Source organism: Scyliorhinus canicula, chromosome 2, assembly GCF_902713615.1.
Source record: "Scyliorhinus canicula chromosome 2, sScyCan1.1, whole genome shotgun sequence".
NCBI lineage: Eukaryota > Metazoa > Chordata > Chondrichthyes > Carcharhiniformes > Scyliorhinidae > Scyliorhinus > Scyliorhinus canicula.
Window position 1 is genome coordinate 184,552,725 of NC_052147.1, and position 22,344 is coordinate 184,575,068.

Here is a 22,344-nt window from a genome sequence, read left to right on the forward strand (position 1 = left end):
CTGTAGAATCAAGAGGGAAAGGCTGGATGTGGAGGACCAATTGCCTTTCCGATCCCATGCAGTTATCTTGGAGTTGGGAAAGGTGGATGGCTGCCTCCGTGCCCAGACCAAGGGCTTTGCCCTGCTGCTGCCAGCATTCTTCCAGCAGTGGGTGGAGGGGTGTTGAGGGGGAGGGGGCTGCAGTGGGGGGCTCTGTTGCATGGGGAGATGGCTCAGTAAAAGCTAATGGCCTGTTTGCAGGCTTGGGGATAAGTGTGCGTTCCTTATCAGGCACCCAGTTACCTATGGAGGTACCTGTGGTGACGAGGGCCATCCCCACAGAAACACATCCAACCCCTCCCCCTCCGCTCCTCATCATCACTAATGACCCCAGTTCTCACAGGGCCTGCCAGAACGGCTGCTTTGGGCTCATTGCAATTTCAGCAGTGGCCACTGATCTCAGAGGTATAGTTGGGGCTGTAGATCTGCTGGTGCACTGATTGGCTGACAGCTCTTCGAGGGAGGGATATTCTCCCTGAAATGGTTGGGAGTCTCAATGCCAGGCAGTCAATTGGCTGGTGACCTCAGAATCGGGTCGGAGTTCCCAGAAACGGCCATGTCAGGATTGCCCTTGGCTTTTCAACCTGCTGACAACATTAAATTCAGCTCTCTGCCTCGATTTCTGGAGAAAGGTCATATATATGTTTAACAATATCAACTTTTCTTGCCATATTCAAAGATTTGCATCTGGGAGCACCCAAATCACTTTGTTCCTGCACCCTGTTGAAAATTATACCAGTTTGTTAATACTGCTTCTCACAATTCTTTCCTTCAAATGCATCACTTCATGCTTTTCTGTATTAAATTTAATTTGTCATGTGCCTGTCCATTTCACCAGTCAGGGATTTTTTTTGATGACTCTTTTTAAATCACTTGATCATAAAAAGTATCAAGTCTTCAAGGCATTTTCCACAATAGCCTAAGATATGAAAACACTTCAAAACATTACAATGTCCGTAATAGGTAAATGACTACTTTGCTGAGAAATTACCCAAAGAAGTGGTGTGCACCAATTCAGAATCATATTACCCATCTGATCTATTCTTCTTTGATCCATCTAGGGTCCACCTGGCCCACAGGGAGCTCTTGGCCCAATGGGTGAAGAAGGCAAGAGAGGACAGCGTGGTGATCCTGGCACAATTGGTGTTGCTGGTGCATTAGGAGAAAGGGTAAGAACATTGCAGGAATTGCACTTCGAACCAAAATGTGACCATAAAATATTAATACTGTCGAAGAATCCGTTAAAACCCATTGGAGAGGTTCAATAATCATAATTTAACTAGGATGCATGTTTTTAAATTACTAAACATTGTATTGTATTGAAAGACAAGGGGCGGTATTCTCTGCTCCTGATAAAAATCGGGATGGCCATCGTGAAATCGGCCGAGGTTCACGACGGCCTCGGGGCCCACTCCCCGCACCTAATTCACCCCCACTGGGGGGGGGCTAGGAGCGGGCCCCCGTCGTTCCTGGCCGCGACCTCGTCGCGCCGGAAATGACGCGGAAATGGCGCTTTTCTGATGTCATCCGCGCATGTGCGGGTTGCCGGTTCCAACCCGCGCATGCGCGGATGACATCAGCGCGCAGATGGCACGAACCCGCGCATGCGCGGTGCCGTCTTTCTCCACCGCCGCCCGGCAAGATGTGGCGGCTTGATCTTGCCGGGGGGCGGAGAGGATAGTGTGCGTCCGTTTTGGACGCTGGCCCGACGATTGGTGGGCACCGATCGAGCACAGTCGCGGTGCTCCCGTCCAAATCGGGCCCCTAGATGCCCCAGACCGACATCTGGCGCCCGTTTCACGAATGCAGCGACCAGGTGTGGTTGCTGCCGTGGTGAAATGGGCGTGAAGGGCCGGCCGCTCGGCCAATTGGGCTTGGTGATTTTTCCGAGTTGTGGGGGGGGGGGGGGGGGGAGAATCGCTGGGGACGTCAGGGGGGCGTAAAAATGTCGGGAGGCCCTCCCATGATTCTCCCACGCCACGTGGGGAGCGGAGATAGAGAATGCATTGGCTGAGGTTTCTGTGAGAGTGCACTGTTCTTTTCTGCACCATTCACTCAAGATCAGCGAATCCAGTGCAAACGATTGCAGACATTTTAGCCCAGATTTTGTCCAGTGAAAATTTAGTTTCCACTTTCCTTTATGCTGGTTTAAAATATGCACTTCAAGCTGGCCATGCCATTAAACTGGCCCGAATCCCAGGTTGAATTGCGTGTTAACTAGGCCTATGAAAGTGAGGCCTGATTGCATTTGATAGAGGATGTTGGGTGGTGAGTGAAGGAGGGTAGTTAATGGAGCAGTAAATGAGGCTACTGGTTTATTTGTGATATTACAGTTCTTGATAATGCATTCACTAACCTTGAAACTTATGCAAGGTCATTAAACATCTTGCTGTTGTATCCAGACTGCTTGCATCGGCAGCTATGGCTATCTGATACTTTAATTGGCATATCAATAATTAATAGATAGTTTAATGGACTTCAGCAAGGTATTTCATGTATTTATCTCTGAGGGATCGCTGTTGTGATGGCTACATTCAATCACTGTGGCCCTGAGTGAAACAACAGTGAAAATCAGATGGGGTTCCTTCTCCTGATTTCCATCAATGTGCACTGAGAAGTGTTTATCTGGGTATTGGTGAGAGCAGTAATAGGACTGATCGTGATTCTCAAAGTCACACATTGCCCACGCTTGGATGGGATTGGATTGGATTTGTTTATTGTCACGTGTACCGAGGTACAGTGAAAAGTATTTTCTGCAAGCAGCTCAACAGATCATTCAGTACATGGAAGAAAAGGGAATTAAACAAAATTCAAGAAAATACAAGAAAATACATGAGAATACATAATAGGGCAACACGAGATATACAATGTAACTACATAAGCATTGGCATCGGATGAGGCATACAGGGTGTAGTGTTAATGAGGTCAGTCAATAAGAGGGTCATTTAGGAGCCTGGTGACAGTGGGGAAGAAGCTGTTTTTGAGTCTGTTTGTGCGTGTTCTCAGACTTCTGTATCTCCTGCTCGATGGAAGAAGTTGGAAAAGTGAGTTAGCCGGGTGGGAGGGATCCTTGATTATGCTGCCCGCTTTCCCCCGGCAGCGGGAGGTGTGGATGGAGTCCATGGATGGGAGGCAGGTTCGTGTGATGGACTGGGCGGTATTCACGGTATTGCCAATGAATCATAGATGCTTGGCATGTTACCAAAGGACATCCATTGCCTATTGATCTGAGCCTGGGAAAAAATAGGAGGGGAAAACAGAATGTGAAATTACATGTTTGCTGTTAGTAATTTACCATTTAAATTCAGAGGTTTTATTCTTGTAATTAGGGTTCTCCAGGTAATCGGGGTTTCCCAGGACAAGATGGACTACCTGGTCCAAAAGTAAGTAGATTATTATTTTTTTCCAACAGTTTAATGTTTTTAGGAAAGCCAATATATAGTTTGGAAACTTGTTGAAAAAACTTCTGGTCAGCACTAATAAAGAATATGCTTTTTACATCATCAGGGTGCTCAAGGGCAGCGTGGTGTAACAGGGCTTCCAGGTCCTAAGGGATCGTTCGGTGATCCTGGCCGCCTTGGTGATCGTGGTCTCCCAGGCGCAAGGGTAAGAATGCTTATTCGGATTTGAATAGTAATGGTAAGGCAGTGTTTCAATTTTATTGGAGGTAATTCTAGGAAAATGTATATTTAATCAAACAGATGGCCGCTAACTTGCATTTTGTTCATCAAAGCTGAAGTAGAGTTGGGAATTATGAAGACTACAAAATTGATTGGAAAACAAATACCATGGAAATAATATCCAAACAAGAACTGCCACAATGTGAAATGCAAATTTTGAATTGATTTGACAATTTGCTGCAATAATTTTGTTCAATTCTAATTTTTCTATTGTGAATTGACATCAGGACAAGAATTGTCCTGTAACACTGAATCATAGATACATAGATACATCGAAGAGAGGAACAAGAGGATGCCTTTTGGCCCTTTGAGCCTGGTCTGCCATTTATCACGATCATGGCTAATCATCGAACTCAGTTGCCTAATCCTTTCTCCCCATAGCATTTGATCCCCGATACCCCAAGTGCTATATCTAGCCGCCTCTTGAATATATTTAAAGTTTTAGCATAAACTACTTCCTGTGATAATGAATTCCACAGGCTCACCACTGTTTGGGTGAAGAAATGTCTCCTGATCTCGGTCCGAAGTGGTTTACCCTGAATCCTCAGACTGTGACCCCTGGTTCTGGACACACCCATCATTGGTAACATCTTCCCTGCATCTACCCTCTCTAGTCCTGTTACAAATTCATACGTCTCTATGAGATCCCCCCTCATTCTTCTGAACTCCAGCGAGAACAATCCTAACCTAATCAATCTCTCCTCATATGACAGTCCCACCATCCCTGGAATCAGTCTGGTAAACCTTCGCTGTACTCCCTCGAGAGCAAGATCATCCTTCCTCAGAAAAGGAGACCAAAACTGCACACAATATTCTAGGTGTGGCCTCACCAAAGCCCTGGATAATTACAGCAACACAGACTTCTCAGTAGTTTTCAATTTAGCAATCTCTCATGGCTTGGGATAGTATCCAATAAATGATTAAAGAAAGGAATACAAAGCAATAGCATAGAAAATCAGAGGCATAAGCGTGGATGAATGCCTATAACGTCTCGCCAAGTCTTTTTTTAATTAGAAGCGTTTGAGAATTTGCAAATCAACTTCTGCTTGTTAATTTTATCAAGTAATGTGTCTCATTAACTCCTGGCAATAATACATTCCCTGAAATCAGAGAAATTTGAGTAGTGGTGATAAATATATTTGTATTAATGGAATCCTTCATTATTAGTTTTTGACTGGAAGTAATAATGCATGTGACTGTTATTGGAAAACTAGTCACATATATATGGGCTCCAGCTGCATCTGGTTACAATATTTCTGTGAATATTTTAATATTAAATGTTCACCAATAAACTGATGTAATAAGTTTTCTTTAAAATTCCAGGGCCTTACAGGAAACCCAGGAGTCATGGGTGCAGAAGGCAAACCTGGAGCTACGGTATGCATTCCGATTGGACTATGATTTAGAAGGGAATGATGATTCATCGAGTGTCACCACGTTTATTTTTGTTTTGTTTTGTTTTGTTTGAATCACTACTGACAGTAATTTTGACCTGTAATAATTCCTGAGGGAAGAGTTCTTCCTAGTACCTTGGCCAATATTCTTCCCTGAACCAAAACAACAGAGGTTGTCTGTTTGTGGGGTGTTGTGTACAACTTGGCTTCAGCATTTGTACACATAGCAACTATGAGCTGTCCTGTAAAAAGTAATTAATTAGGTGCCGAGCAACTTTGAGAGGCCCTTTGAAGCAAGCCTCAACTCACCAAATGCTTACTGAGGCATTGTGTGACGTCAAGTTTATTTCTCGTTCTGCGTAATGACCAAAAATGTTTCACCTCTTGGGATTCTGAAATTGCTAACTAAGTTGTCAAAAATTACATTGCAACATTATTGGGTAAATTATAGAACAAAAACTGAAAAATTAAAAATTCCAACTATTGCTTAATTGATGGCATTTTCGGGTTCAGATTTATTCATGCTTACGATCTTGCCAGGAGATTCCTGCAGAGTAATAAGTACCGAAAGAAGAAAAGATACGTGCGAAAATTGTAGAATAATAATAGTGTCACAAGGCAGAAAGGGCCTCCGTGATGGCACTGATGCACCTGTGTAGTGAGATCTGCGAGGTCCAGGAAAAGTCCCCACTTGGCACCCGTTGCGTAAATGTTTAGGAAGACCGTCACCTTGATGGCCACGGGAGTGGGTGTCCTGCCCCATATCCCCCGATGCGAGGTGTGCCAAGATCTGGCAGATATGTCGTACTGTCTCCCTACTTAGCTGGAGTCTTCGACGGCATGCCCGGTCCGGCAGGTCCTCGAATGACAGCGGCGCCGTTGCACACGAGGCCTCTTTGGCACCTCCTCGACCTGTTCAGCGGCTCGCTCTCCATTCTGGGCGGCTGCCACCAGTTCCTCTACTGCATGCTCCGCTGCTGCAGCTTCCTCCTCCTTGAGCAGCTCCAGCGCGTACAGCCACTGGGCATCCCCAGGCTGTGACGACCAGCAGGAAGGCCACCATTGCTGGTTGAATTCCATTGTTTGCAAGGGATAAAAGGCCTGCATATTAGCATGGTGCATACCCCATGCTCAACAAGGTCCACCAGGCTACACGATGGCTCCAGTTGGCACTGCAGATCTGTCCCACATGTCCCCCCAGTGCTCTCCCCCATCCCCGCACCTTTGGCCATTTCGATGCCCGGCACGATGGGGGCCTCTGGCCCTGGCGTCTGTCCATGATGCCAGGGGTACCGGCTGGCACTGCCTTTGCTAGCAGTATTCTCCATAGCACCCGTCCGGCGCACTTGTAAGGGCTACCGTGGGCATTCTCCTGGATAGTCCACCGAGCGGGAGGCAGCCGGGTGGGGGAGGTATGGCAGAGGGTGGGTGCAGTCATACGCCGGTGTCACTCTGAATAACCAGGGTCCAAGGTGGATGGTCAGTGGGGTGTGCAAAAGTTTGCTGCCTAGCAGCCACCGGCCCTGGCAGGGCCCCTCTCCGCCCTAGCCAGCCTGGTCAGTGTCCGGCCCGACAGCCCACAGTCGCTCCACTCTGTGTCCTACCTCCTCTTTATCCCTGATCAGCCAGAACGCTGGTTTCACCATTTTTAAAAGCAAAAGTGAACCGCGCCGTTGGGAACTCAGTCCATTGGAGGAGGAAAATCACGGAGGCCCCACAGTATACCGGGTCATATCTGCTATAGGAATACAAACGGTGTTTACTGTAGATGTGTTCCAGAACACATGGACGCTGCTATCAGGTTGACGAAGAATTGCGATTTGGTGTCAAATCGGCGGCCGCCGCGATTTTGCTGTCGGAATCTATTCTTTGCCCAATCACGTTTCGCGATTTTAGCGTGAGCCAACAAAGAATCCCGCCCAATGGCCAGGATTCTCAGATCCCACACCGGGTCGGAGAATGGGCAGGAGGGGCGCGAGAATGGTGCCATGACACCCCGACGCCGGCTTGCCGATTCTCCGACACTTTGCCCGGTTGGGGGGCATTGAAAGCGGCCACCCCATCTCCGGGCCTCGACAGGCTGAGTGGTTGCCGAGTTCGGCCGAGTCCCACCGGCGTGGGTTATGTATGGCCCCACACGGCGTGGGTTATGTATGGCCCCACACGGCGGGACCTCGGAGTTCTCTCTGCGGGGGCCCTGGTTGGGGGGATGGGGGGGGGGGGGGGAGATCTGACTTCGGGGGGGGGGGGGGGAGGGCCTCCACGGTGGCCTGGCCCGCGATCGGGACCTACCAATCAGTGGGCGGGCTGGTCCGTGGGGGCCTATGTTCTTCCACGCCGGGCCCTGTAGGGCTCCGCCATACTGCCCAGGGGCCGGTGCGGAGACGGGAACCCATGGGCATGCGTGTACTCACACTCCAGCACCGTACTAGCCCCCGGAGGAAGGGGTGGATAGCTGCCCGATGAGGCCCACTGACACCGGAGTGGCTCACGCCACTTTTCACGCTGGCATCAGAACTTGGCCGCAGGGTTGGAGAATCCCGGCCAATGACTTTGAAATCTTCAAATTGGTCTCACATACTGAGCGGGATTCTCCGGTCCATCAACCATGTTTTCCTGGGCGGCACTCCCTCACCGGCAGCGGGATTTTGCATTCCTGCCATCTGCCAATGGGATTTCCCATTGTGGCCACCCCAAGCTACCGGGACACCCATGGGCATGAGTGCACTGCGGGCACAAGGGAGAATCAAGTCGGTGGAGAATCCCGCTGACAGTTTTTCACAGTTGGACAAATAAACTTTGGTAAAATTAAATCTCACCACTATCTTTAACTTCAATACGTCATTCAAGTGTTTTTCCCAATTCTGAGTGAACAATCTTACATTGAAATTAATCCATTCAAACAAGCACATTCACACCTTCATGCCACTTAGAAATGGATTCCTGTAATGAGCTATTAATTCAAAGTTTGATATTTTATGTGATATCCCCAAATCACAGGACCAACCAATGTCAGCACAATTTACCTGAGGAAGAAGCAGTGTTCCGAAAGCTAGTGTTTGAAACAAACCTGTTGGACTTTAACCTGGTGTTGTAAGACTTCTCACTGAGCACAATTTAAAATCAGCTCTAAAACCAAAAAAATGACTCAACAGTCTAGAAAGTAACACATATAGTAATAGAATAAAAGTCATAAAGCAACCAATTCACAAATTTCAATCAACAACACTCATCTATAGGAACAAAATTCATCAAAAACGTATCGGAATTCCGATATCAAATGCAAACCTATAGAGAGTTAAATGGTGTTAGATCTGTGAACGACACCAAAACGAAACACTGACTATTTCAAGGAAGACTTTCATTTGCTGGTCAGGGACACATGACACGTTTGCACACGTCCTCAAAAACTTAAAACAAAATCCAACTGCAATTTTCCTTTATAATAAAAACAGAACATGCTGAAAACATTTGTATTTGTTTCTCACCTTAACTTTAACTTTTGGTGTGGCTTTTTAATGATTTATCTTTTTCCGAACCTTTATGTCATATGTAAAGTGTCCAATGCAGGGATTTATTTTATGGAACTCATTCAGAATTTGTATGTTGAGAAAGGTCTGATGTTAACTCTGTTGATATTAACTCCATGTTCTCCTGCATAATGTTTTCTTTCTGTGATGCCCGACTCTTCACTCCATTTCCACATTATTTATTTATTATTTGTTTGCTTTTTATCACTCCTCTTTGAATGTGAGTAACCAGGAAGCCTCCTTGTTCCTATGGCATGAACTCTTATGCACACACTGACTACTGCTTCTTTTTCACTGTTATTTGAGTGCACAGCTCGTCACATTTTGAAAACAGGGGCGAAATGCTCTGACCCCCCGCAGGGTTGGAGAATCGCCCGGGACCGGAGAAAATCCCGCCCCCGCCATGGCCAGAATTCTCCACCACCTGGGAATTGGCGGGGGTGGGAATTGCACCGCGCCGATCAGCGTGCCCTCCATGCCGATCGGCGAGCCCCCGCGGCGATTCTCCGGCCCGCGATGTGCCGAAGTCCCGCCGCTGAGAGGCCTCTCCCGCCGCCATGGTTTCAACCACCTCTGATGGCGGCAGGATTGGCGGCGCGAGTGGGCCCCCGGGGTCTTGGGGGGGGGGGGGGGTCGGAACCCGGGGGGTGCCCCCACGGTGGCCAGGCCCGCGATCGGGGCTCACTGATCGGCGGGCAGGCCAGTGCCGTGGGGGCAGTCTTTTTCTTCCGCCGCCACCACGGCCTCCACCATGGCGGTGGCGGAAGAGAACCCCCCCTACCGCGCATGTGCCGGTGGTGACGTCAGTGGCAGCTGACGCACCGGCGCATGCGCAAACCGGCGAAGGCCTTTCGGCCAGCCCCGACGCCGGCCGGCGGGCGTCAAAGGCCGTTGCCGCTGGTTTTGGCTGCCAGTCGGCGTGGCGCCAACCACTCCGGCGCGGGCCTAGCCCCCAAAGTTGCGGAGAATTCCGCACCTATGGGGAGGCCCGACGCCGGAGTGGTTGGCGCCACTCCGCTACGCCGGGACCCCCCGCCGGGAACGGGAGAATCCCAGCCCCAATCTTTTTCTGGGTACTCCTCTGGGTCCTCCACACTAGCTGGTATACCCAGCTCTCGTTTACTACTCGATTCCTTGGGCTGATAGGTGGCAAGTGACATTCATGCCACACACTGATTACTCCAATGAAAGAGAATCTACCCATCTCCTTACAACATCCGAGACATTCCCATCACTGAATGCCCCATGGTTAACATTCCAGGGCTACCATTTACCAGAAACCTAATAGGAGCAGCCATATAAATACAGCGACTGTAAGAGCTGATCAGAGACTGGGAATTCTCCAGAGTACAACTCACCTGACGCCCCACAGCCTGTCCACCAGCCACACAAGGCACAAGTCAAGGAGTGTAATAGGACACTCTCCACTTGTTTGGATGAGTGCAGGTCCAACAATACTGAAGAAGCTTAACCCCATCCACCATCTTAAAACATTCTGCGGGGAGCCGAGGAGGTGAGTAGCCATCTTTGTCTACAGGCAAAGAGCCCGGAGATGCTGGGCTTGCTACCCTAGTGCTCAGAACCACATGCCAACCCCTGGATCGTGTATACCCCTTTCGGGGCAAAACCATTGTCCCTGCTCGTCTGCCACACAGACCACCCATAACCCCCACCGACTGCTGAGGCCTCTGGCCGTGCAGCTGAAGGCAATTGCTAAAAGGGAATTGGCAATTGTGGTTAAGTTAACAGCACTTCACACAACCCAAGGATTCCGGTGAGTGGGCGGGCCTTGTAGCATGTGGGAGTCATTGCCCAGCATCCCAATCTGACCACGCTGCTTGGACACTGTGCCTGAACACTGTGGAAGGCAACACCACACACATAGCAGCCAACATCCAAACACCGAGGGGCTGGGACACAGCTCCGGGGGCATGTCCGCGGCCGGAGGGTGGGTGAGTACCACAGGGAGGGGACCAGCACCCGGTCCAGGTGATGTTATGTGCGGGTGTCCAGGGTGCAAGGCCTGGGGTCCAGTGAGGGTGACCTGCTACAGCTGGGTGTGCATGGGCATGGCGTTCCGGGTGGGGGAATGGAGGGTCAGTGGGTGGGAGCCACTGCTGTTTGTCAGTCTAAAATCCTCTCACTAATACCTTCCAGATATTGCACACTATGCCAGGGATTTTGGACCCAGAACTTGTCCAAATGGTGGTGATGCTAGGCCAGATGCCAGCAATGGTGGCAGCAGCAGCGTCAGCAGATGTACGAGCCAGCAGACCGTGTACCGGACACTGCCCCACATCCTCAGGACCAGGCCGCTCATTTCGCCAGGGAGGGACCCGGGGCGGGGGGGATGGGGGTATCCCTCGACGGCCCATGGCATCTCTGGCTGTTTGAACAGATGGCGGACAGCATGTGACACAGAAGGCTCCGTCTCAACAAAGAGACCATGCAGAAGCTGTATCTTGTCCTCATGGACTTGGCATCACATGGAGGAGGAGGGCACCCGCTCCTGTGTGCTGACCTCATGACATGGCCTCATCAGAGGGATGGAACTTAGGGGAATTGGTGGCCACCATCGCCACTCCATGGGATGGGTCTGGGTTGGCACTCAGTGCCCCCTCCTCCCAGTCGGTGTCCATGGGGTCCTGGAGTTCACCTTGGGATCGAGGCGCAACTAGTTCAAATCCCAGAGGCCCCTGCATCATCTGGCTCTGCCAGCTGTGCTGGCTCTCCATGGTCTGCACCATCGTGTCGACACCCTTGGCGATGCTCCTCAGCGACTGGCTAATGCTCTGCAGCGTCTCGCCAATGCCCACCTGCAACTAGGACAAGCTCTACAGCGCCTCCACAATTCCCATCTGAGAATGGGACATGTCTTACAGAACCTCATCAAGGTCCATTTGGTACTGGGTGACATCCCCCATTGAAGTGGACATTCTGTCGAGACCTTCAGCCGTAGCTTCACCAACTGTGCAACGCCTTGGACATCTTCACTCATGGTGCTGACATTGTGCACCGGGCTTATCACTGCAATCGCCACCCTCACGGCGTTGGCTTTGGTGCCGCACATTGCCGGTGGCATCTCCTGTGCCTGTGGTATCTGGGACTCCTCCAATCGCCATGGATCTGTTGGAGTGTTGCTGACATCTCCCTCTGAGTGTCCTGACTGTTCCCTATCATCTCCATCAGCTCCGGATACCTCTGTACCACAGACTCAGCATCTGGCTAAGACCCAGATGGGTCCTGGGATCTAGCAGACCTCCAACTGCTGTCTCAGCTGGGGGTTCCTGGCTCCACATTATCTACAACATCAGCAGTGTGGTGCTCATGAGATTGTGCCCCAGGAGCCTGACCACTAACATTTTCCACTGAGGTATGTGTACCTGCACTGGTGGTGAGTGGGGATGACAGCTGTGACGCTTCAATCATGTGTTCCTTGGAGCTCCCCTTTGAGGTGGTCTCATGGGAGGCTGGAGAGGGGGTCACCTGGGATGGACATGTGATCAGTCAGTAAGGTAATAACAGCTCACGTTTGACAGGTCCTCTGGGTGGAGCCGAGTGGTTCCTCACCTCTGCGGCACCCACTAGCCTCTGTGTTGGTGACTGCCCTGTCCTCAGCCACTTTAATCACCTCCAGGGCCTGTTCCTCACCAGCCTGGACCCTCTCCCAGAAATTGTGCAACATGTTTTCCGGAGGAGACACAGCAAGGACATCGTTAGCCGCATGCGTGGTTCACAGTGGTGGGAGGGTGTGTGTGTGAAGGAAGCGTTGGAGGGGGTTGAAGGGAGAGGGGGGTGGAAGGAGGTTTGTGGTTGCATGGAGAGTTGGGGATTGGATGCTTGCATGGGGCGGACAGATCTCGGGGGATGGGGGGCGTTGGTGTCGACCCACTCGTGCTGCTCGGTGTAGGTCGTTGACCTTTTTCCAGCACTGAAGGCCATTCCTCCTGGTTACACTCGCCGAGCTCACAGCCGCCACCACCTTGTCCTAGGCCTCACTGGCTGCCCTGTGAATGAGTCTCCGGGACCCTTGGGGGAACAGGTCATCCCTCCTGGCCTCCACTATGTCTCGGAGCCTCCCCAGATCTGCATCCCCAAATCTTGGGCCTGGTCTCCTGGGTGCCATTGCTGCGATCTGGCTGGGGTTGGCTGAGCAAGTGCTGTCCAAGTGCTGCTTGACCTTGTTACCGAGGGGCCGGAGAGCGCAGTTACGGCGAATCGGCCGCCGATCCTTCATTTGCGGCGAGAAGTCTGTGGGGCCTCGTTAAGTGGACTAATTAACGATGAATAGCGCCTCACTGGGCCAAGTACCGGGAAGCTCGCAGCAGTTCCTGCTCGCTAGCACATTTAGAAATCTTTACGGAGAATCGCACCCTCAAGCTTTACGTTGTTGAAATTGACAGATACCTTACATGTAATGACAAATACTCACTAATGTGATTCAATTCTTCCTCATGTGATGGCTTGAGATTTATTGCCATCATCACCTCAATAACTACATTTGAAATAACTATTGCGATACACATGGTGAATACACTTGGTTATAGGTGGGGTGTTTGTGGCATAATAAATTATTTCCTTTTTCTTTCCTTCATTTTGAGGTTTTTAATTACTTCAAGGTTGTTTTCAAATGGTTATCAGATTAATATGCTACCTGCTTTCATAAGAAAGAAAATTAATTATTTTATTGGGAATGTTCATTGTTTCATGATCCATCCTTCATATGCACATTCCGTGGATGATCAGTTTATAGAGTTAGACAGAATATTCTTAGATTTGGAATGGTTTTTTTTGATTTTAGAAGTTTCTAAGGCAGAAATTTGAGGGCCGTGTAGAACGAGCAGTGGAGCAGGACTAATCAAACAGCTTTTTCAAATATCCACGAAGGCATCACATGTACTCTCTTTTTGGGTTGTATGATTCTATGCAATTGAATTTTTAATGAAATATTTTAATGAAATCATGAAATATTATCCAGTGCAAATCAGATAATATTGTCAATAAATTCTAAAGATGTTATCCAGCATTCTCTTGTTTATCATGATACTAATTTCAGTTGTACAGAGCAGATATCATTTATGAGATAGCATCACAGTCAATATGTATCTTATTTGTTCCATTGCTTCTGTTATCAGGGTCCTCCAGGTGAGGAAGGACGTCCAGGCTCACTGGGGCCAATGGGACTAAGAGGCTCACCTGGTTCCATGGGTTTAGTGGGACCAAGGGGTAATAGTGTAAGTAAGAAATTGCTTATTCTAATCAGGTTATGTTGGCATGAAACATCACAAAGTTACATGATCGAATTTCACACCAGGCAGTCATTAACTTTAATGAGTGAAAAATCCAAAAAATCCTGTGAGAGCCAATTTTGCATGTGCCAGTGGGGAGCTGGCTGTGTATGACAGGACATGTCGCTAACCATTTCAACCGCTGATTTTCATGAGGTAAAATCACAATTTTGATCAGTCCTGTTAAATAACTTGACAATATGTAAAAAATAAGTGGAAACATGTAATGCACTTCTAGTTTTGAATCTTTAATGAGTGTTATAACAATTTCAGAAAAAAGCATTCAAGATCAAAAATTAAACCACCTGTGCAGTGACATAACGGTGGCAACAACCTGCTAATGCAGCTGTGCTTTGTCTATTTTAGTGAGTTCTATTCATATCCTTGTACTTTTACGATAGGGCGATCCTGGTAAGACAGGTGAGAAAGGTCCGTCTGGTGCCCCAGGTCAGCGCGTAAGTAATATATTCTTAATGAGTTACAGAATATACTCACAAAGTATTCCCATAAAGTTGTAAAAATAAAGTCCATTCAATTTTGGATTCCATTTCTTTTTCCATTATCATATTAGGGTACCCCTGGCAAAGATGGGGAATCTGGACCTCAAGGTCATATTGGCCCAACGGTAAGTATAAATTCATGCAAGAGATTGTACATCAATGTTCCTTTAATGCAGAGACTGTGTAGATGCCAAGTTTGCTTCATAACAGAAATTCGTTCATCACTATTCACAAAATCAAAGCTATAGTCCTCTGGCCAATGTAATAGGGCAATAAAAAACTGAAAATAATATATCATTCTCTTTGTTTTTAACTGATTTATGCAATAGCCTTCTTATAAATGCTGCTTTAATTAAGGATAGACATTGCAGTTTCTTCAGACTCACAGAACATTGTTAGTACAGTATATTTACTGATGTTCTCTTATGACCTTAGAAAAGTAATAGGATATGATTTTTTCTAATTATACAATTATTTTTAATACAAATGTACATAACCTTGATATGCAAACAAATGATGAAACCAAATTGGATCAATTTTACCAAATGTGTACATTCATTTTTTTAATGGCATAAACGCTTAATGTCTCTAAAAATAACATGCAGTCCATTTTCCGCAATATTGTGTATATATAAACAAATTTTATGCCTTTCGAGGAACTAAATTATTAATACCTTTACAAAGAAAGCAGCTGTGACTTCACTATAAATAGTGCACAAAGTTAATCATCCCTTCTAATGTATGTTTTTGTTGTTATTTTGATCAGGGTCAAGCTGGAGATAGAGGAGAACAAGGCCCTCCTGGTCCTCCAGGATTCCAGGTATGTAGAAGGAATCCACTCTGTTAGCATTCCATGGTATAATTGCAGGATCCTGCACTATATACTTCTAAAGTGTTAAATAGGTATGGAAAAACATAATTACCCTTCAAATTGACCAAGCTTTGCTTTGCACCCAATGATGTTGCCAGCTGTATCTTAGTTGGGCATGCTTTCACCTCTGACAGAAGCTGTGGGAATAAAACTAACTCCAGGAGTTTTGCACAGCAAACTGGATGGACACTTCAGTCCAGTACTGTAGGAGTGTTACGCAATCAGAAATGCTGTTGATCAGATGAGTTATTTAAACTGAAGTCACTCAGGAGGATGTTAAAGATCCCATGGCAATATTCAAAGATTTGGATTTGGATTTGTTTATTGTCACATGTACCAAGGTACAGTGGAAAATATTTCTCTGCGAGCAGCTCAAACAGATCATGTAGTACATGAAAAGAAAAGAAAATACATAATAGGGCAACACAAGGTACACAATGTAAATACATAGACACCCGGTATCGGGTGAAGCATACAGGAGCGTAGTATTAATCAGGTCAGTCCATAAGAGTGTCGTTTAGGTGTCTGATAACAGCGGGGCAGCGAGGTCGGGTCGAGTCAGATCAAGACGTCCACCACGGGCAGCAGAAGATCTTCAAACCTGCAAGGGAAGATAAAAGAGAAAGATTAGTGATAGTGTTAGAATTAAATTTCAAGAAATTAGCACGGTGATAAGAGACATAAAAAGAGGATCCTTTGGGGGAATTCATAGAGAGTCGCCACTCTCCGGCGCCATCTTGGATAGATTGGATAGAAAGAAGAAGAGTGTTTGTTCCCAGTGTCCATCACTCAACATCATTAAAACAGATTATCTGGTCGTTATTACTTTGCTGTTAGTGGGATCTTGCTGTGCACAAATTGGCTGCCGAGTTCCCCACATTACAATAATCACTGGACTTCAAAGAATCTTTCATTGGCTGTAAAGAATTTTAGAAAGTTTGATGGTCATGTAAGGTGCCACATAAATACAAGTCTTTCTTTCGATCTTGCTCCAAAAATGTTAACTAACTCATGACAGATGTCATTTTCAACCTTTCAGTGTAAAAATCTGTCACCAAAGAAGCATTTGCTTAACAGAGGGTGAAAAATGTTGGTTATAAATATGTTTAATTAAATCCATTTGTAGTGATAATGGAATTGCACTGAATGTGATTTTCATTTATACAGGGTTTGCCTGGACCTCCAGGTCCTCCTGGTGAATCTGGCAAGCCTGGCAATGAGGTAAGCTAAGATCTGATATAAAATGACAAGAAAAATCATCCAAATCAAACAGTTTCTTTGTTTGATATATGAAAAATACAAATATATTGGGATCAAATTACATCTAGGTGCTCTACCTGATCTGTAAAGCCCCCTGGATCAGCCCTCATGGCATGCCCTCTTGAGAAGGGTGCCCACACAGGTGCTCCTTCATGCACCAGAAGGAGCTGTATGTGTGCAATCCGGACGTCTCACATCCTGTTGGCTGGTGCCATTGAACATCCCAATTGGACCACCCAGGTCCATTAAATGGATTTGTGCATCACTCCACAAAGAACAAGTTCTGTCGTTTAGTGTTCAATTTAAAGTGTCAGGCATACAACGTAAGGTGATGTGGAGAACATCTTACTATTGCAAAGCACACTGGAGGCACACTGGAATGTTTTTGGTGTGTCCTTTAATTTGTAGAATGTTTTTGCATTCTCAAAGAGAGGATTTGTCCGACCCACACAACGGGCTGGATTTTACAGGGATTGGGGGAGGTCTCAGGTAGCCCGCCTGCCCTTGCGCCTATTGAGACCTTTATGGGAGCATGGCATCTCTCCGCTTGCCCACCAGCACGATTAATGCTTGAGCCCTGCATCCATCACCCTGGAAATCTCTCTCTCCCCTGGTGTTCCATTTTTCATGTTTTAAATTACAGCAATATTATTCAGTGCAGCTTCCCTTTAAGAGGAAAAAGTTGGCCACACCATGTACTACTAGTACAATTCTGCTCAGTACCCTGCAGAGCAAGCATCACTTAGCAAACACTTAGCCCTATGCAATGACCATGGTAATGAAAAACCCAATTTATGTGCCTCCCATCTCCAACTGAACCAGCACAGTCAGGTTGCAAACCGCAACACTTGCACCCGAGAAACTGGATCAGCTCATTTTTAACCTATTGAGTTTATCAATAGAATTCTTCCAAAAAAAACCCAGAAAAATGCATTAAATGTGAAAGATTTTAAGTACGTTTAATGAATTACATCAGATAAGAAACCATCAGAGTGGGCTAAATAATGTGAAAAGTTAATGATCTGTTCTATGGAACAGTAGCTGAATTAGATTCAGATGAAACTTGGCGCAATAGTGAAAACCAATGAACTAACATTTCCACTTGAGACCTAATTCTAGCATATACCGCCCTGTGGGATATGGGAAGGTCCAGGTCGAATACTACTTTTGGACCTTGTGTAAATGTTCAATTACAGTTGCTTCTTTGCAGCTCACTTTCGAAGCATTGCCACAATGTGGCATGAAATCTATGAATGGCGCTGATAGAAACGTCTTTATTGGCCGAATCCAATTCAAAATCACACTGTCACGTTTTGGGGTCAGGTCTGAGCAAAAGTGTCTTTTCTTATTTCAAGAATAAACATTCACATCAAGATTTTAATCATGTAATCCTTGTGGGATGAGCATGTTATACACTTTGGGTTGTTGCCATTTTGTGCTTCTTTGGAAGTAGGCAGCTGAAAATGTTTGTACATTCTTAATGTCTGGGTTCAATTGAGATGAGCCAATGAGTGAGTAGCAGTTTGCTTGATATGGCAGTAAAACAAGTACATTGAGTTTATTAATAGAATTCTTGCAAAAATAAGCAGACAGAAAATTATCTTCACACAGAAACATACCTTATAGATAAAATCTAAATTTTGCGATTAAGGAATGAATGTCCAACCCCGTTCCATTTTCTCTCAAAGGATAAACCTCTTTGTTTTCTTGATAGAGATCTTCATGCACATAAAAGCAAACAACTTAAAAATAACTCTGGAATGTCTTAGATACTGACCAATAAAATAGCATTCCAAGTGAGTTAGTTAAAGTGAAAATGGTCTACATTTAGTATGTATAGATTCTCTTCCAACCATTCTGGAAAAAAAATAATGGGAAAAGCAAAATACTACAGGTAGATAAAATGTTCCCTTTGATGCACTGCAAATTGCAAAAGAAACATTTAGAAGGGACAAGTCAGGAATGTAATGGAATACAGCCCTGTTGCCTGGACATGTTTAGCTCTAACGACAATCAAGCAACCCAACATAATCCAAGATAAAGAAGCCCACTTAATTGGCAGTCCATCCACCATCTTAAACATCCCTTCCTTTCACCACCAATGCTCAATGGTATTCATTGTACGGCATCTAGAAGATGCATCGCAGCAACTCGCCAAGACTCCTTCAACAACATTTTTTTTTAAACCCTCGGCCTCTACCACCTAGCAGGACACGGGTTGCAGATGCATGGGAACGCCCCAACCAACAAGTTCCTCTCCAAGGCACACACCATCCTCATTTGGAACCATACAAGTATCCCTCACTGTCACAGGGTCAAAATCCTTGAACCCTCTTCATAACAGCAACGTACATGGACTGCAGTGGCTCAGGAAGCCAACTGTCACCTTCATGAGGGCAATTAGAGATGGGCAATAAGTACTGACCTGTCCAGAGATGCCAACATGCCATAAATACATTAAAAAAAATATATCGGGCGCGATTCTCCCAGAGAGGGAGAAATCGTAAGGCTGGCGTCAAATCCGGGCGGGTTTGACGCCAGCCTCCCCCTCCCCGACCGGGAACCGATTCTGGTCCCCGGTCGGGGATAGCATGCCGCCGCCGTAAACTCCGGCATCGCGGGCTTAACGAATTTCGTTAAGCCCACTTGCCAGAGTTTGCGCCGGCTGACGCGTCACATGACGTCAGCCGCGCATGCGCGGATTGGAAGACTCCAACCCGCGCATGCGCGGATGACGTCATCGCGCATTTGTGCAAAACCCACGCATGCGCGGCCCGGGATGCCCCTCAGCCGCCCCGCGAAGTGATACAGCGGGGCGGCGGAAGGACAAAGAGTGTGTGGGTATCGGACCCGCTGCCTGCGATCGGTGCCCACTGATCGCTGGCCCATGGCACCCTTGGCATGGCCGTGGTACTGCCGTGCCAATCGGTGCCACGGTTTTAAAAATCGGCACTTTATGGCCGTTTTTACGAACGGCAAGACCAGGTGCGTTTGCCGTTCGTAAAAACAGCCGTAAAGGGCTTGGAACTCGGCCCATCGGCCAGCTGAGAATCACTGCTGGCCGTAAAAAAACGGCGGCAGCGATTCGTATCGGGAGTCGGGCGTGGGGGGGGGGGGGGGGGGCGGGGAGGGCGTCAGACTAGCGTGGCCGTAAAATTTTACGAACCCCGCTATTCTCCGCACCGTCGTGAGTGCGGAGAATTGCGCCCATCATTTCTGGTCTTGAAAGAAATGTGAACAACCTCAAGCTCTAGCTCTGAAAGTACAAGGTGTAAAATATCTTGGCCGGGATTCTCCAATAATGGGGCTATATCTCCACGCCCGCCAGAAAACGGGCGCGAATCACGGCAGAATTTTTTCTAAAAAGACCGGGTCGATTCTCCATTTTTAAGGGGGCTTGCAGGGCCCTGGTGAGTGGCGTGCAGCTCCTGCTGCTGGCCGTGGGTCCGCACATGCGCGTGGCGGCTGCGCCGGACCCGCGCAAAATGGCGGTTCCACACAGCAGGCCGGCACGGAAGAAAGTAGCCCCCGCCCCCATATCGCGCGCGCCCACCGATCGGTGGCCCCCGATTGTGGGCCTGGCCGTCGTGGAGCCCCCCCCCCCCCCCCCCCCCCCCCCGAGACTGACCCTCCAACCCCCCCACCAGGACAGCCACCAAAGCCGTGACACCGAGCTCGCTGGGTGGAACCATATGAGAACCATGCCGGCGGGAACCCGGCCAGTCAACTGCGGAGAATTGCCGCAGGGGCCTCTTTCAATGGCCCCTGATCGGCACTGCGTCGACCGTGCGCGTCTGATGGTGATTCTCTGATCACCGGAGAGTAGCACAAAGGCGTCATGGGTCTGACACTGCATTCTCTGCCCCCGCCCCCTTATTTGATTTTACAGAGAAGAAGAATATTAGAAAATGGTGTGATGCAAATGCAAAACTTTAATATATTTTTATCTGAATTTATCTCTTGACAGGGAATCCCAGGTGACCTTGGTCCATTAGGCCAGTTAGGTCCAAGAGTAAGTACAATTGCAGCTTACTGTAAAACATGTAGGAAGTGCGTTGAGATAACAGTGCACTGCTAATATTTTATAATGAATTGTTGTAGGGCGAACGTGGAATTCCAGGGGAGCGTGGCTTGCCTGGCCCTCCAGGTCTTCAAGGTCCAAGAGGTATTCCGGGTGCTGCTGGCAAAGATGGAGCTAAGGTATTGATAAACACTGATTACACCAGCTAATTTTCGCTCACCTTTCCACACTTTGTCTGTATAACATCAGTAACTGCCTTTTGAACTATAATTAATTGGATGGGTGGCAGTTTGGAATATTCAGGGATATAGTAGAATCCAGTATAAATGTTAGTTTTCCTCCTAACTTCCGCCACTCCTCTCAAGATATCTAACTCACTAGAGTGCCACAGATATTACTTACGCTTCAAGTTTCATCCAAATGTCCAATTTTCCTGTCTGATTACAGTGAATGATTGCATGAGGCATCAACAGTTGAGCTCAACCCTCTCCTCACTTGATGTTCATACACATAATCCACACGGTGGCATAATGGTTAGCACTTCTGCCTCACGGTGCCGAGGTCCCAGGTTCGATCCCAGTTCTGGGTCACTGTCCGTGTGGAATTTGCACATTTTCCCCGTGTTTGCGTGGGTTTCACCCCCACAACCCAGAGATGTGCAGGGTAGGTGGATGGGCCATGCTAAATTGCCCCTTAATTGGAAAAAATGATTTGGGTACACTAAATTTATTAAAAAAATATACATCACCTTACCACAATAGTTACCAGAGAATTTTTGATGAAATGTGAAATCCTTGCTGATATTTTTCTTCCAGTCTGAGTCCAGGGATGCTGAGGCCAATTGTCAAATTCCTACCTTGCATCAGCTGAGATGAAATGATCGAGGCGAGACCAAGTCTTGAACCTCACCCTTTGTAGTCAGTACCGCAATGAGTTCTGCCTTGACTCATTGTGGAATTGGGAATCACCATCTTACTTGTCACGAGCTAATTTTAATTTGAAGGGCATTCTCACATTGGTGTCAAGATGACATGATGGCAAAACATGTGGCAAAACTTTAATGTAAAGCATAAAAAGGAAGTCTGTCCAGTAATTTAATTAAGTTGTTAATTGACTACTCTGTTAACTGACTTGCAAGCAATTACACTAAAAGTTACTCTAATATCCTAGCAATCAGCATGTAAGAGGCACCTAATTTTGGTGTTTGTTTTGATAATTGTAGGGTCTTTCTGGACCTGCTGGTAGTCTTGGAGATCCAGGTCCTCCAGGTCTTCAGGGAATGCCAGGTGCGCGAGGAAATTCTGGACCTTCAGGTCCAAAGGGTGAAAGAGTAAGCAAACTCTCACATTGAATGCATGCATGAATATTTAATTCAAATTATTTGGTGCCCAGTTCCTGTCTAACAGCATCTCTTCTCGTATGACAGGGTATTGCAGGCAAAAAAGGATCTGAAGGTAGTCTGGGTAATGAAGGTTCTCGGGTAAGTAAACTCTTCATTTTACTCTTTTCTTTTATATTTAAAACAAATGAAAGGACGTTAGCAGTTACCTACTGACCACTGAATTGTGAACATCTGTCCACGAAGGAGCATAAATAAATGTATTAATAAAGCAGGTACATTTGGAGGCCGGGGGGATTGTGGTGGTGCAAGTGTTGAAAATGGGACAGGATCATGCCAAAGGACATCTCACCACTGTAAACTAGACTCTTTCCAACAACAACTGGGATTATTTCTGCCTGCTCCTTCCTAAGCTGCTACTT

General features: G+C 47.2%; 1 protein-coding gene across 2 annotated transcripts in view; it reads left to right on the forward strand.

Annotated features, from left to right (window-relative positions):
- LOC119961821 (collagen alpha-2(V) chain-like) overlaps positions 1–22,344 on the forward strand; it is a 313,195-nt gene that overhangs the window by 237,252 nt on the left and 53,599 nt on the right. For both annotated transcript variants that reach the window (XM_038789187.1, XM_038789188.1), the window contains exons 23-35: positions 1,101–1,208; positions 3,369–3,422; positions 3,547–3,645; positions 5,043–5,096; positions 13,779–13,877; positions 14,333–14,386; positions 14,503–14,556; positions 15,198–15,251; positions 16,470–16,523; positions 20,530–20,574; positions 20,664–20,762; positions 21,806–21,913; positions 22,010–22,063. In XM_038789187.1, the coding sequence (XP_038645115.1) occupies positions 1,101–1,208; positions 3,369–3,422; positions 3,547–3,645; positions 5,043–5,096; positions 13,779–13,877; positions 14,333–14,386; positions 14,503–14,556; positions 15,198–15,251; positions 16,470–16,523; positions 20,530–20,574; positions 20,664–20,762; positions 21,806–21,913; positions 22,010–22,063 (936 nt within the window). The remainder of the gene's footprint in view (positions 1–1,100; positions 1,209–3,368; positions 3,423–3,546; positions 3,646–5,042; positions 5,097–13,778; positions 13,878–14,332; positions 14,387–14,502; positions 14,557–15,197; positions 15,252–16,469; positions 16,524–20,529; positions 20,575–20,663; positions 20,763–21,805; positions 21,914–22,009; positions 22,064–22,344) is intronic.